This window comes from Helianthus annuus, chromosome 15 (assembly GCF_002127325.2).
Source record: "Helianthus annuus cultivar XRQ/B chromosome 15, HanXRQr2.0-SUNRISE, whole genome shotgun sequence".
In the NCBI taxonomy this organism is placed as follows: Eukaryota; Viridiplantae; Streptophyta; class Magnoliopsida; order Asterales; family Asteraceae; genus Helianthus; species Helianthus annuus.
The window spans coordinates 135,784,540-135,800,822 of NC_035447.2; the positions used below are offsets into that span (position 1 = coordinate 135,784,540).

The 16,283-nt window shown below is 37.1% G+C and overlaps 1 protein-coding gene across 1 annotated transcript; it reads left to right on the forward strand.

Annotated features, from left to right (window-relative positions):
* Positions 1-15,602: 15,602 nt before the first annotated feature.
* On the forward strand, positions 15,603-16,283 carry LOC110914304 (cyclin-K-like). Its single transcript, XM_022159106.1, has one exon. It carries the CDS (start codon positions 15,603-15,605, stop codon positions 16,281-16,283), a length of 681 nt encoding a protein of 226 aa, XP_022014798.1.

Below are 16,283 nucleotides of genomic sequence, written 5' to 3' on the forward strand. Positions count from 1 at the left end.
TTGTTACCAACGAGACTCTAACCGACGACCTCCCATAAACAAAATCATCGGGTACGGCTAGCCTACAACATTTCCACTTTGGTATCTTACTTCAAATTGTTTATGTGAAACAGTTCTTTTCACTTAGACAAACACTTTTTTGTCTGTATTAGAACATATTAAACAAATAAACGGTTGTAATAAAAATCACAAACATAGAGTTCTCTTCACTTAGACAAACACTTTGACTGTATTAGAACATATTAAACAAATAAACGGTTGTAATAAAAATCACAAACATAGAGTTCTCTTCACTTAGACAAACACTTTTTTGTCTGTATTAGAACATATTAAACAAATAAACGGTTGTAATAAAAATCACAAACATAGAGTTCTCTTCACTTAGACAAACACTTTGACTGTATTAGAACACATTAAAGAAATAAACAGTTGTAATAAAATCACAAACATGCCGTAAAAACAAAAGTTGACTGTAGTTTTTTTTTCGAACACCGAAACTTCTATATAACAAAATATAGAAACTGGGCCGGCAAGAAACCGAAACCCGAAGGATTACAAAATAGCGTCATGAATGTTAAAGTTTAGACCTACTCGTAATCCAAAAGAAAGAATTTTTATTGACGACATCCGCCCTTCTATTAACATTGCTTGTCGTTTCTCACGCAAAGATGTACCCTTTAATTGTCAATGTCCCATAGAGTTTTTCCTTTAGCAAAGATGTACCCTTTTGTAGCCTCACGCTCAATGCCTCAATCTCTAGAGTCTATGCAAAGCAATCATCACTAACATATATCATCTTCAATCTCTTTGTTCCTGCCCATCCTGCACTTTCAAAAGTACAAAAGCAAAATGAAGATAGCATTGACAAATAGAAGCACTAACCAAAGCCATACATATGGGTAATGATTCTTTTCTTGAACAAATATAGAAAGATTCCAAGATTTCCAAATGGTGATATAAATTATTAAAGTTGGCTAATATGACACAATGTGCATAGCATTATAGCCTAGTTGCATCTTAAGAGTGAAATAAGGTTTAGGGACCATTAGGTCGTGGGTTCGATTCCGACAAAAAGGTTTTTCCCAGATTTATTGGTTTCCTGCTGAATTGGTGTATAGGTATTATTGTAAGATTAAATATTTTATTTATATGTATTTAATCTAGTAGCCATCATTATCATTTATATAATATGGATCAAAATATATTAAAACCTATAATAAATTAGTTGGTAATTGTTGATGGGTCAGATTACCCTAATTAACTAATTGGCTTTCCCCTTGGATGTATATAAGGAGATTATTAGAGAGGGATTAGGGTTAGACATTCATAACATCAACACTAAAATCGCCCATCCTCTCTCTCCATTACTACGAGTTCTTCAACCCTAAAGAACTCGGTGCTACCATCAAGAAGATACATCCTAAAGGGGGAACAAGATAAAGCTGACAACTATGTCGAACTCCGTGGTTGCGTCTCTGACTGGATTCTTTGCAGGCCTGTTTGCTGTATCAGGTATTATTTACATGTTTTCCTTTATGTTTAAACAGAACTGATCAACATGTGGTATCAGAGCATATGTTGATTAATCAGTTCTGTTTTTCTATCCATTATTCTGGGATTGAAATCTGGAAAACATAAATTTTCAAAGTTTAATAAAATTCGAAACTCTATTCTTGAGTTACTGTTTCGAGTCAGTGTTTCGGAAATCATGATAACAGAAATTTTGAACTTCATAATCACAATCAGCCGATTTCGATTCATGACCCGAAATTATTGTTTTCGGAAAAAGACTGTTAAATCAGTGACTAGAAATCATAATGGTTAAAATCAACATGTCCAAAATATGTTATAGAAGCCTTAATTTTCAGGTTTCGGGTTCCAGAATTATGTTTTAATTTGTCAGGTTTCATCATTTGTTCTAAGAAGAACTCGAAAATTCCTTAAGTTTTGGAATATGATTTGGATTAGTGGATGTTTTAACTATTTTGATCTGAATTTTATCTTTTAAAACTTCGAAAATTGTTAATAGATAACCAGTTATAATTTTCGAAATCTTTTGATAAGTTTAGATCAGCAATAAAACAGGAAACATTATCCCACAATCCCAAAAATTTCGAGTTTTCAGTTATTATTACAATAACAGCTATTAACAATGGACTCGAGATCATCAGATTATGACTCGAGACTACAAGGTCTCGACTCGAAATCATAAGGTCCTCAAATCTTTACAACTCGAGACAAAGGTCTCGACTCGAGACCATAAAGTTTCAACTCGAGACCACTGAGGTTTCGATTAAAGGCTTCAATATTCACAACTCGAGACCGTGGTTGCGACTCGAGACCTCATTATGAGTCGAGATCTCATAAAATACAGTAGTCGAGACCATGGTTCCAACTCGGAACAATGAGGTTGCGACTCGAGACCTTAATGAGTCGAGACCTCATAATGTTACAAATGAGTCGAGACTTGACTCGAGATCTCACTCGAGACCTCATAACTGAGTCGAGATCTCACTCGAAACCTCATTATTTTAGGTTGTTTAATGTGAACTAAGACTTAGCTCGGGGCTCCGCCCCGAACCCCGTGCGGGGGCACGTTGTCCCCCTGCACCCCAGGTGGTTTGCTATTAAATGATTGGTTTTGTAAATACTTAGTTAATTAATAAGGATAAAATAATGTTTTGCAAAACCAAAATGGCTTAACTTGAATGAGCTTCTGATGTATCACTTCTAGCCAAAGCTGATTTGATGCATCTATTTATTGTTCAAGTATTATAGAAGCTATGTTAATTATGCATTACAAATATGAATGTCTTACTTCTGGCCAAATCTGATTTAATTCATTTATGTCTAGCATACTTAACAAGTGCATAACTAAAGTGATTGTCTCATTTCTGGCCAAAGCTGATTTGTCACGATTATATTGCACACATGCTTAAATGATTACACTTCTGGCCAAAGCTGATTTGTCTTCGTTTAAGTAGAACTTTAAATAAGTCTATTAGTTTGATGTTAGTAATAGACATATCACAACCTCTTCACATAATGATCCTTATATCAATGATCCTTCATTAATTTTATGATCATTTCGTCTGCCTTATTTTTTTAGTACCCATAATTTTACTCACTATCACTTTCTTCTATAAATCAATATCTCATCCACTCTAATTTCTAAACCTAATATGTTTTTGCTTTACTTAAAGTTTCTATAAGAATTAGCTCTTAAATTGAATCCTTGATTATCCCTTAAGACACGATAATCCTACTGCTCTCTTCTGATAATGATTACTACAGAAGAAAAGTAGAGCATGATGAATAGGACAAATCAAACATGATGTCTCTCATGATAATCAAGAACTCTCTAACATAAATGCTATCACTAAAAGGTCATTCCAGATTAAGTTTTTCCTAAGACTAATCTATTATCTGTGGAATAATAACAAGAATTCCTAAGATGCATGCCTTCATTTAAAATTCTAAACTATAAAGTTAAGTGGTATAAGTGAATACATTATAATGTACAATGCCATGACCCATAAAGTTAAGGGCTTACACATGGAAATAAGTACAATTTTCAGTACATTACATACTAAGATTTTCACTTGTACAATTTGATGCCTTATAAATCAACTGTAACACTTAAAAATACCAAAGTATAATGAGTGTGTTAATAAGCAACATATGTACAAAGAAATAAATGTTTGAAACTGGAAAATAAGATGTTATTCACCTTACAACCACTAAAACCTTAAAAGAGGATTGTTATAAGGTCCATAGACAAAATACAAGTACAAAATCCCAACGCTAAGGTTCTTCAAGGGAAAATCTCACTACATGATTATGCCATTAGACTAGGCATAAGCAACGAGACTATCCATTATTAAAATGAACGGTTGGATAAGTTAATTAGGTAGTCACTTACTAATGATATTTAAGTCTGATAATTTTTTTAATATTCCTATTAGCACATGATAAGTTGACTTTAGTTTTAAACGTTTCCTTACCAGAAGTCAACAAATAACTAACATGAGAGTTAGTGACAAAATTAAATGTTAAGGCTATAAGAACCATAAGAAGGAGTCATCTAACAACGTCTTTCGATACCTTATATATTCCGAAGATTAATCAGAATATAGTATCATAATTAAGCAATGTTATGAAGGTTGTGAGGTTTGCATAGTCAACATAAAGTCACACTTACATTAAAATCTCATCTTATTTGTTCTAAATATCTGGATTGAAACATTACTAAGATAAAACTAGATGATACTCTACACTTTCACAACTTTTGTCATCATGTAAATGAGAATTTGACAAAAGGAAAATGAGACCTATAAATTTCATCCATTATAACCAAAATGTAACACCTCATAAAATTGTGTCCAATGATGTGGTGACACGTGTAATGAACCCTAATAAAGTCAAATGTTGACTATGGGGGACTATTTTCGTCAAAATCGAAAACTTTGATTATAGAAGGACTGAAAGTGTCAACATGCCTAAGCTAGGCCTCTGAGTGACCTTACATGGTGTTCGTATACTCAAACGAGCCACTTGTTGGACGGGAGGAACCATTTGCGTAATTATTTAAGAGCTTGCGTGATAAAGGGTTAAAAGTGTCAACATGTTAATTCTTACCTCTGAATGACCTTTTAACAAACCGAGAGCTTCATTATGTTTCATCATATTCTCGGGAATGCCAAATATTGGCTATGCAAGGCTTTTATGCCAATAAGTGAAATTACGCGCAAGTTTGAAAGTTAGAAGGGTTAAAAGCGTCAACATGTTTAATTATACCTCTGAATGACCTTTTAACGAACCCGAAGCATCGTGATGTATTATAATACTCTCAAGAATGCCTAACATGGACTGGATAAGGCTTCGATGCTATTAAACGATGATTTGCGCAAGTTTGCGCATTAGAGGGACCAAAAGCGTCAACTTTTGAATCTACGCCTCTCGGGGACCTTTTAAGCAAACCGGAGCATTGTAATAATTTGGCATACATTCGGGAATGCCTCGTATGGTCCATGGAAGGCCTTAATGGCAATAAATGGTATAACGCACAACTTTACGCGCTAAAAGGACTAAACGCGTCAATGTGTGAAACTACGCCTTCAAAGGACCTTTTGAAGGAACCGGGAACTCCGCAATGATTAAACATACTTGCGGACATGCCTAAGAATTTTCGCTATGATAATTATCCCTACATTATCATAAAACACATTATACATAAAGCTTTGGGCCATTTGCGTCACTTTTAGAAGTATATAAATGATTTAGAAAGGACAGGGACTGATGTTGTAAACATATGAAACCTGTTTAGGCTGGTTGGCCTAATCATGGGCTATAAGACCAATGGACTGCATTTTTGGTGGGCCAAATTTATGCAAACAACAACATATAAGCGCTGTTTTGAAGACAAACATAGAACAGGGACCAGGACCGCATAAACAGCAAACTGGAGCTGGGCCAGATGCCCAGGCGGGCCGCGAAGGCCTGGGCCAGATATCTACGCGGGCCGCGAGGCCATGTCTGCAGCAGCTTATTTTTTTCTGTTTTGCTTGCAGCCCACTCCTATCTCTTTTAATCCAATAGTTTTCGAATCCTTGGTCATCAAGATAATTTTTACAGCTGCCATAACACTTGTAGTGATCTGATTAATCCTTTCAAACACTTGTCTTGATCATATCAACACCCAAAAACTATATATAGGATGGGTTTCATTCTTTTTTTCTTTGCCATCGTTTCATTCCTTCATCCTTTCATTCAAATCTGGAGCTTTAGGATCTAAAGGGAACTTGTATTCTTGTAGAAAAGATAGCATGGACCCTTTGTAAGTGTCTTAGGCCACCTTATAGTTCAGATTTATGTTTTAATAACCGAAAAGTCAAGTTATCGTATATTAGCTTTTGTGACAACTCGAGTTTCTGACTTTCACTTTCGCATTTAATGCGCGTTGACTTTGACTGTCTAGCTGTTTGAATTATGGATTTGTAATTGTACTCGTTGTGTTTTAATGAGACATATCGTCATTTTGCCTATATGTGATTACTTTCTATAATAGAAAATAATATTGGAATTATTATTAGAATTATTATTAAACACTTAGTCTAGATCGAAACATAGTTCGAAGGATTCGAAGGACTCGAAGGACCACGAAACATATCCTTCGAGCACGAAACATATCCTTCGACATCATTCGGCCTGAAGAATCACGAAACATATCCTTCGATATGTTTCGGCCCAGTCATTTTAAATGGGCTTGGCCCATTACTGTGAAATGTTATATACGAAACACATGCATAGTCGGCAGTTTTTGAGAAAAACCCTAGAACACTTTTAATTTGTGACGGCAACCACAACCCTTACGGAGACTTTGCTGATCAATTCTTTTGCTTACTATCCCGGTTAGTGTCCACAGTACATGATTTCTTGAATTATCAATCGTATGTAAATATGTTGGTTGTATGTTAACTGATTTGTAAGATGATTGTGTATGGGTATTAATCGGAATTGTATGCACATTGGATCTGTTGTGATTATGGTCAAATGATTTCATGTTCGGTGTTACGAATCGTTTTGTTAATCGGCTAGTTAATCCAGTCAGGGTGATCGATCGGATAGGAAATTTATGTTTGTTAAATGGATGATTGGTAATACGATTTGATGATAACTTGTGATTTAGAATATTGTAATCGGACACGTTTATGTAATCGGCGCATATGTGTTAATCGGATAGTTTGAATGATCTTGTTTCAGATTAGGGTTCTTGATAAACATGAGAATCATGCTTGGTTGATCTTGTTGATGTTAGCAGATTTGTGAAAATTGTGTTAATGGTTAATCGGATAAACGTAACTGTTACTTATCAATACACCGAAAGATAACGATCCCTCGAACCATAGTAGTTGACCGAAGGATTGTTTGGCCGAAAGATACTTGTTGACCGAACCATAGTTTGACCGACAGATAGTTGGACCGAAAGATAGTTGGACCGAAAGATGGCATGGTCCGAAACATAACCTTCGGTCCGAAGGATAATGGACTGTCGAAGGATGAATTATGAATCGAAAGATACTAGGGTTTTGAAAATGCTTTGAACAGTGGAACATATGTTGAATTAATTTACATGCCATGCTTGGTGATGAACTTATTCGTGTAATACTACGTGTTGGTAAACGGGGCAAACTCAATCCGCGGTACGTCGGACCATTCGAAATCTTAGAAAAGATTGGCAAAGTAGCCTACAGATTAAACCTACCTCCTGAACTCGGTGCAGTTCACAATGTATTTCACGTGTTAAATCTGAAGAAGTGCCTGTCAGATGAGACCCTTATAGTTCCTTTTAAGGAACTCACTATCGACGAGCGGTTGCAGTTCGTCGAGGAACCAGTTGAAATCACGGACCGGGATGTTAAGGTCCTCAAACACAAGAGAATCCCTCTTGTCCGAGTTCGTTGGAACTCCCAGCGTGGTCCAGAGTATACCTGGGAACGCGAAGATCAGATGCAAGAAAAGTATCCCCAGTTATTCGAAACCAATGCATCCACTTCTGAGGCTGAAGCTACTACTACTGAATTTCGGGACGAAATTCCAAATCAACGGGGGGATGATGTGACACCCCAGGAAAACCAGTGAACAATGTAACTTGTAACTTACCTAGCTTCCTCAGTGAGTGCGTACCAAATTTCGGGACGAAATTTCTTTCAAGTTGGGGATAATGTGACAACTCGAGTTTCTGACTTTCACTTTCGCATTTAATGCGCGTTGACTTTGACTGTCTAGCTGTTTGAATTATGGATTTGTAATTGTACTCGTTGTGTTTTAATGAGACATATCGTCATTTTGCCTATATGTGATTACTTGCTATAATAGAAAATAATATTGGAATTATTATTAGAATTATTATTAAACACTTAGTCTAGATCGAAACATAGTTCGAAGGATTCGAAGGACTCGAAGGACCACGAAACATATCCTTCGAGCACGAAACATATCCTTCGACATCATTCGGCCTGAAGAATCACGAAACATATCCTTCGATATGTTCCGGCCCAGTCATTTTAAATGGGCTTGGCCCATTACTGTGAAATGTTATATACGAAACACATGCATAGTCGGCAGTTTTTGAGAAAAACCCTAGAACACTTTTAATTTGTGACGGCAACCACAACCCTTACGGAGACTTTGCTGATCAATTCTTTTGCTTACTATCCCGGTTAGTGTCCACAGTACATGATTTCTTGAATTATCAATCGTATGTAAATATGTTAGTTGTATGTTAACTGATTTGTAAGATGATTGTGTATGGGTATTAATCGGAATTGTATGCACATTGGATCTGTTGTGATTATGGTCAAATGATTTCATGTTCGGTGTTACGAATCGTTTTGTTAATCGGCTAGTTAATCCAGTCAGGGTGATCGATCGGATAGGAAATTTATGTTTGTTAAATGGATGATTGGTAATACGATTTGATGATAACTTGTGATTTAGAATATTGTAATCGGACACGTTTATGTAATCGGCGCATATGTGTTAATCGGATAGTTTGAATGATCTTGTTTCAGATTAGGGTTCTTGATAAACATGAGAATCATGCTTGGTTGATCTTGTTGATGTTAGCAGATTTGTGAAAATTGTGTTAATGGTTAATCGGATAAACGTAACTGTTACTTATCAATACACCGAAAGATAACGATCCCTCGAACCATAGTAGTTGACCGAAGGATTGTTTGGCCGAAAGATACTTGTTGACCGAACCATAGTTTGACCGACAGATAGTTGGACCGAAAGATAGTTGGACCGAAAGATGGCATGGTCCGAAACATAACCTTCGGTCCGAAGGATAATGGACTGTCGAAGGATGAATTATGAATCGAAAGATACTAGGGTTTTGAAAATGCTTTGAACAGTGGAACATATGTTGAATTAATTTACATGCCATGCTTGGTGATGAACTTATTCGTGTAATACTACGTGTTGTACTGATATGCAAACTGACTGCTATGTGAACCAATTAATTGCATGCGTAACATTTCGAGCATGAACTGATTTGCTATACGTGTATACATAGGACGTGATTAATTAACTGTGAGCACTTATTTAGCATACCGAGCAAACCAAGGTGAGTTCACACTCTTACCAAGGCATGGGGTTCCCGGGGTTGGGAATGGGATTGGAAGGTTGATTAGATACTCTATTGACACTATGACTAGACTACCACATCACTATCCTCGGTTGTGAAGGATACCTATAGTTACGAGTAGTCTAGTGGTTAGGAAACGTGGAACACCACCACAGGAAACGTGGAACACCACCACAGGAAACGTGGAACACCACCACAGGAAACGTGGAACACCACCACAGGAAACGTGGAACACCACCACAGGAAACGTGGAACACCACCACAGGAAACGTGGAACACCACCACCAGTAACGTGGAACACCACCACCAATAGAACATGCAACGGCCCAGTAGAGCCACCTATTACAAACGAACTTACTATTACGCATTTCCTTTATGTGAACTCGCTCAACTAGTTGTTGATCATTCTGTTACATGCCTTGCAGATCGCTAGGTACTGGGAGCTTGCACTGGAGAAGCGGGTCGTTGTGGACAAGGATCGTGGCTTTTCCATTGAATTATTATGACACTTAAACTGTTAACTATTACTGGTTATTTATTATGCTTCCGCTACACTTTGAAACGATTTATTGTTGAACACCTTTTTGTATTGAATGGATGGTTTTCATTTCTTTTACTTAATATTAAATGCATGTTCAATATGATTGGTGGCTTGATCCTGGTCAGTCACGCTCCCAAGCGGTGATACTCCGCAGGTGGATTTTGGGGGTGTGACAGCTTTGACTTTCGGTTTATACTCTCATGGTCCAGCCACTGATCGAATTGAAAGTGGGTATAAGACCATAGTTAGGTAGGTGATTAACCCTTGAAAGGGCACATCCTAATTCCTTCGTTTTCTTAGTTAATTGTGGGGTCAAACCGTTTAGGTAAAAAGTCAAACTTGGCAGCTTTGTGAATATTAATCAAAACCATAGATTCAGATGTTATAAATTATACTTTAACACTCTAATAACTTGGTGATGATTATTAGAACATGTCTAAGCTGGTCCAACCCGACAATTCTAAGTTTAGGGTCGGTTCACAGCCGAAAGTTCGCAAAAGCTTGACTTTGTGTTGACTTTTTAGTTCTGACCCGATTAAGCTTGATTCTTCCATGTTTTAAGCTTCCATTAGGACCATATTATCCAGTAGTATAACCCTCTAGAGTTATATTGCATGGTTCCTTGTGGTTTGAATTATACGCTAGTTTCCGCTATTATGCTTATAAACGCCCATTTTGCCCTTTTGACATAAGGATAAGATTTTTAGATATGTGAGAGGACAAAAACCTTTGTTACTGATATATAAGCTTTTCCCGGAAATTTGACATCAGTTCTTGGTTCCAAATAGGAGTTATGCTCGATATCGTAATTAGAAGCTTTTAACTAAGTAAATTACGATATCTTGCATAAAGCATGTTTAAACTTGGATTTTGACCCAAAACTCATTACCTACTATTAAGACATTATTTTTAGGGATTGTTGGAGTTATTGATCAGATTATAAACTGATCATATCATAGAGTTCTTGTATTATTCGGTAAATGACGATAATACCTTTTTCATACATAAAATGAGATCTACAAATGATTTGAATGCCAAACCTTTTCCTACTGATTTCATATATTAAATAAATTATTTGAGCATTCAAAACTGATCAAAATCTTAGATTTCCACAAAACCCCTAAATTATCGTCAATTAGCGATTTTTACGCTATTTAGGTGCATAGTATGGTTTTATACCATAATTAACACCTAAGACTTGTTACCTACTGAATTTTTTAAACAAATTTTAATATCATTACAGTAGGTATAAGTTATGAACTCAGATTTCCAAAAATGCCCTTAAAAGCCTATGTGAAATGACCAAAATGCCCTTTCGGGACATAGTTTGGTCATAAATAGTAAATTTCACATATGTGTAATATCTTACTGATGTAATGAGATAAATTATATATTTTTACTGATTAGAAAGGACCAGAACTACAGTTTGTTATAAAATCTCTTTTATAAGTATTAAAATTACCAAAATGCCCTTACGGGACTTAAAATGGTTTTAAATACTTTTTGGGCATATATGTTGACATCCTACCGATGCATTGACATATTCTAAGCATAATAACGTATGGAACTTGTATATGATTCAATTGGTTACTCGTTACGCATTTTACACGTTCGGATCGGTTTATGTAACTAGTTTACGTATGTTTGCCGAAACGGGTTTAACCTTATCGTTTTTCTCTCAAAATGTAACACCACGTAAAAACGTGTCCAGTTATATATAGACATGTGTCCCGAACCTTAAACGAGTGTATTCTCGTGAAGGACTTAAAAGGTCAACATGCCCAAACTTGAGCCTCTGATTGACACTTCGTGGGAGATTTGTTCTTAATCGAAAGGTTAATTGAATACAAGAAGCCATTTCGTGTATACATATGAAAAATGAGGCTACGGGAATTAAATATGTCAACATGTTAAGTTTACCTCTGAATGACATTTACGGATAATTCCCGAAAGCTTTACAAATTATATTGACACGTTGATAAATGGCTATTAGGGAGGTTAAACCTCGGCTACTAATAATAGTTCATAATTCAATTCAAGAATTTGAAGATTCATGTGAAAAGCCGACAAACCTTCATGTTTAGACGACTTCTTTAAGTACAAGGAAACACAATTGCATGGCATTGTTATTGGGCATTCAGAACTGGTTATATGGACTATTATACTGAATTATGGTTCAAGATTCGGACAGTAGAAATGCATGGTGAAGTGTATAAAAGTTATAAAATTTTTGTCCTCTGGTCAACGGTTAAGGACCGTATGGCCCTAAGCTTACGGTCTGTAAGTTGGTAACTGGGCGTTGCAAATTAAGTTCGGTTACGGACCGCATATGTTTCGACTTATGGTCCGTAAGAGCTGGATATGGACCGCAAGACTTCCAGCTTACGGTCCGTAAGATCGTCGTTGGGCAGAAATTTTGGACAGATGTATGTTAAGCTGTTAAACCGACTTAAGCATGTAAATCTCAATACCATGGATTGTTGGACGGTAAAAATAAACCACTAGGATACTTGGGGTGATCCTAGGGCCTTCCATAACAGCTGGGATTGATCCAAGAGCTAATGATCAAGTATAAATAGGACCATTGGGTTGAACTCTCATACCACAATTACAAACACTTCACTTGTGGGACTTGCTCTGGAGCTCTCAGCAGTAACAAGTGGACTTGAAGTGTAGAAAAGATTGCTAGGACCATTAGTAAGCTTCTAATTACTCCTTTAAGTTGTTTAATTAGTCTAATTACTTAAAAGTCAAACTTAATGTATAATTAGTTTGACTTTCGTTTTAATTACATGTGGCTTAACCACTGATCAAATTGAAAGTGGTTATGAAACCACATTAGTATAGGTGATTAACCCCTAAAAGGGTGTCCCCTAATTATCTTGTTTGACTGGTTAAATGTCGGGTCAAAGTAGTTTGACAAAAAGTCAAACTGGACAGAATTGACTAAAATGATTAAAATTAGTAAACCAGAGGTTCTAAATTATAATATAACATTCTAATGACTCGGTAATGACTATAGAAACATGTTTTATCAGTCCTAATCCGACAATTAATCATCTAAGGGCAGATTATAACCGAAAGTCGCAAAAGCTTGACTTTTGCTATGACTTTCAGTTCTGACCCATTCAAGCTTATTTCTTCCATGTTTTAAGCTTCCATTAGGACCATATTACATTGTAGTATAACTCTCTGAAGTTATATTGAATGGTGCCTAATCATTTGTAATTTATGCTCTTGATCGTAATTATGCTCATTAATGCCTAAAACGCCCTTTTTGCATAAAACCGAGACTTTTAGCAATGTAAATGAACTAAAACCTTTGCTACTGATATTTAGACATGTCCCGAAAATTTGACATCAGTTTGAGGTCTAGAATGGGTGTTATGCTCAATAGCGTAATTAAGGGACTTCTTAATAATTAGAAAGCGTAATTAGCATAAGGCCCATCTAAACCCGATTTTTGTCACCAAACTTTTTACCTACTGATGTTAAATAATATTTTGGGATTTTTAAATGATTTTATTTATTTTTAAGCTGAACTTAACATAGGATTATAGCCTAGTTTCGGTAATTACCGATTTTACCCTTTTCATCCATAAAATGAGTTTTACATAACTTTTTGAAGCCAAACTTTTTGCTACTGATCATAAATGATAAATGTATTATTTTGAGCCTTATAAACTGACCAAAATATCAGATTTCCTATTTTTATCATATTAGCCCTTTAAATCGCATATTTAGCGTTTTAGCACCTAGTTTGGGTCAAAACTATATTTATCATTTAAAAATCATAACCTACTGATGTTTTAAACTAATTTACATAATATTACAGTAAGCTAATGTTTTAAACTCAGAAATCTATTTTTAACCCTTAAAAGCCTATGCAAAATTACCAAAATACCCTTATGGGACCTATTTTCGTTTAAATTGTTTTTGGGCATAAATGTTGATATACTACTGATATATTAACACATTATGAGCATAATAATGATTAAGACCTGTTTATAGCTTGTCCGGTTACCCGTTACGCATGTACGCGTTCGGATCGGGTTACGTGACTAGTTTACGTAAAATAGCCGAAACGGGCTTAACCTTGTCATTAAAACCTCATTTTCCAGAATGTGTTTATTTAACCCATATTATACAAGTATTCAAACTTGTCGGGTCTAAATCACATTCTATCCCGGTTTCCGTTTAATCTACCGGTTAGGTCCGTAAGATTTCTTTCTAGCTAGTCGGTCTAAGTCTTTGACTTAAGTAAAGACCCATTAGCATCCTAATTAATAACTAAACCTTCTATACAGATTTATAGCTTCCGGTAAAAAGTATCTTTCAAGAACTTTAGGAATTTACTGCTACAACAGGTAAATACTTTTAACTTATTTTCCCTATATGGGCTTGGGATACGGTATATTAATACCGCTTGGTCGGGTATGGGATTATTATGTCGGATAGTGATTTAATAAATCCGCATAACCCGTTTTAATCTGTATTGTTTGATAACATAAACATTTGGGGGTTAACGACCGTGTCCTGGATATCCTTGGCTCATTTAAGTTATTAATGGCCACGACCTATGCACGGGGTGCAGGCATGCACCTGACAGATGCAAATGCTATATATTAATTTACCCACAAGTTGGGGATAACTTCTCTGTGGGTTCTATAAGTGGTGAGTCAGTTAATCATGTCCGGCTTATAAACCGGCCCCACATGTATGACAGGCATGTAAAACTGTATACAAGATTTTAATAAGATTGTCCCAAGTTATAAAGGATTTGTGCCTTGTGCATTTAAACCAATTTTCTTAAATGTTTTCAAAACGAGTCAGTTAAATTGTATTTACCAGTGTATACTGACGTATTTTCCTAAAGATTGAATTGACAGGTACTTATCGAAATAGGCTGGAGCTATAGGGTGTTGTAGAGGATCTTGCAAATCCCATAGATACCCGGAGTCTGTAGTTTTTGTTTCTTTGTACTTTATGATCCGCCTGTGGATCTTATTACATTCCAGTCTGTATTATTCTTGTACTCGAACATCGACAGACAGTATGGTTTGTAATAGTTTATTTATCAGCCTTCCGCTTTGCTATATATTTGTGTATGTTGACAATGATGATATCAACTACATCACGATACTCCCCACCGGGCCCACCGGTAATACGTGGAATTATTGGGGTGTGACAGGTTGGTATCAGAGCCAACATTGAGCGAATTAAACACTAACCTTTTGTGTTTAATCTCAATGACACAATAAGCACATTCCTTAGACTCTCGAGTCTAGGCAAATGACCTAGGGTGCATCTTTATATTTCCTTCGTTATTATTCTGTTTTGTTTTATTTTGTTTACTTGTTTCAACAGGAAGTTTACCATCATGCCTCCGAGACTAAGAGGACGTGGCAAGGGTCCCATGCGTGGAGGACCGTCATCTGCAGGACCATCTCACAGACGCACTCCATCGGCGTCTTTTTCCACCTCCGACTCCCGCGATATGTGGGGTCAACCCTTCGAGCCGGCAAGACACTCAGTCTCGCTCAGCTCTTCGCCATCTTTTCATCCGTCTTTCGGACCGTTTGCTCCAAATGAGCCCGAACACTCTCACCATTCGGACCAAACTCACCATTCGCATGAATCATACCCACCGCATAACTCTTTGCAATCTCATTCATGTCATCATTCTGAATCCCCCTACTCTCCAAGACAATTCAACCAGCCGACTATGTGAACGACTTCCTTGGCTATAACCCATTGGGCCCTGAGGACCATTTCTCTCAGGAAATGGAAATGGATGATGACCCTGACCCGGAAATGCAAACAGGAACCCCGGGCCACCCTATCAGCATATCTAGTGGGTCTCCGTTCTAGGGATCTCCTTATCGTGGACCCGACTCCTTCCAAGAGAGGATGGCTACCTATGAGTGGTTCTTTACTCCATCTTATCATAGCTCTCCCGCTCAACCACCTTTAGATGATCCTCAACTTCAAGTTGTCTCACCACCACCACTCCCGGTAGAGGAGCCACCGCAGCAGCCACCACAACCACCTCCCGAGCCTCCGAGGCGAAGGAGGAACGCTCGCATGTCCGTTAGAGGAGGACCCCGTTTTAGTTCTCCTCGAGGGTTGAGTTCCTATCCCCCTATTCCAGAGGACCCTCAGTTGGGTGGGCCCTCAAATGCGGCACCGGAGGCTGATCCTCCGCAAGCTTCTTATGCACCACCTATGCCGCCTGTGGGATTTGATAACCCAATTCCAACGTACCCAGGTTCTTCCGGGTACAATCCTTATGGAGACCCGTCGGGATATCCATTGGGCTATGGAACTCATGACCCATATCTTACGGCTGCGCAGTATCATCACCTTTATCCTTCTTCTTACCCTCCTATGCCTCCAACTGACTACCCTATTCAGGGTTATCAGTATCCTCCGTATCAGCCACCTCCTTCCCAGCAACTACAGCAGCATCAACAAAATCAGGAAATCTTGGAGAGGTTGGACAAGGTTGAGCAGAAGACCAAGAAGAACAAGGAGAGGCATATTAGCTTCATGAAAGGCCTCGCCAACCTTATCAAAGGGAAGAAGAAATAG

What these genes read in the sequence shown, in the direction of transcription:
- LOC110914304 (XM_022159106.1), top strand. Translation starts at nt 15,603, where the DNA reads ATGGCTACCTATGAGTGGTTCTTTACTCCATCTTATCATAGCTCTCCC.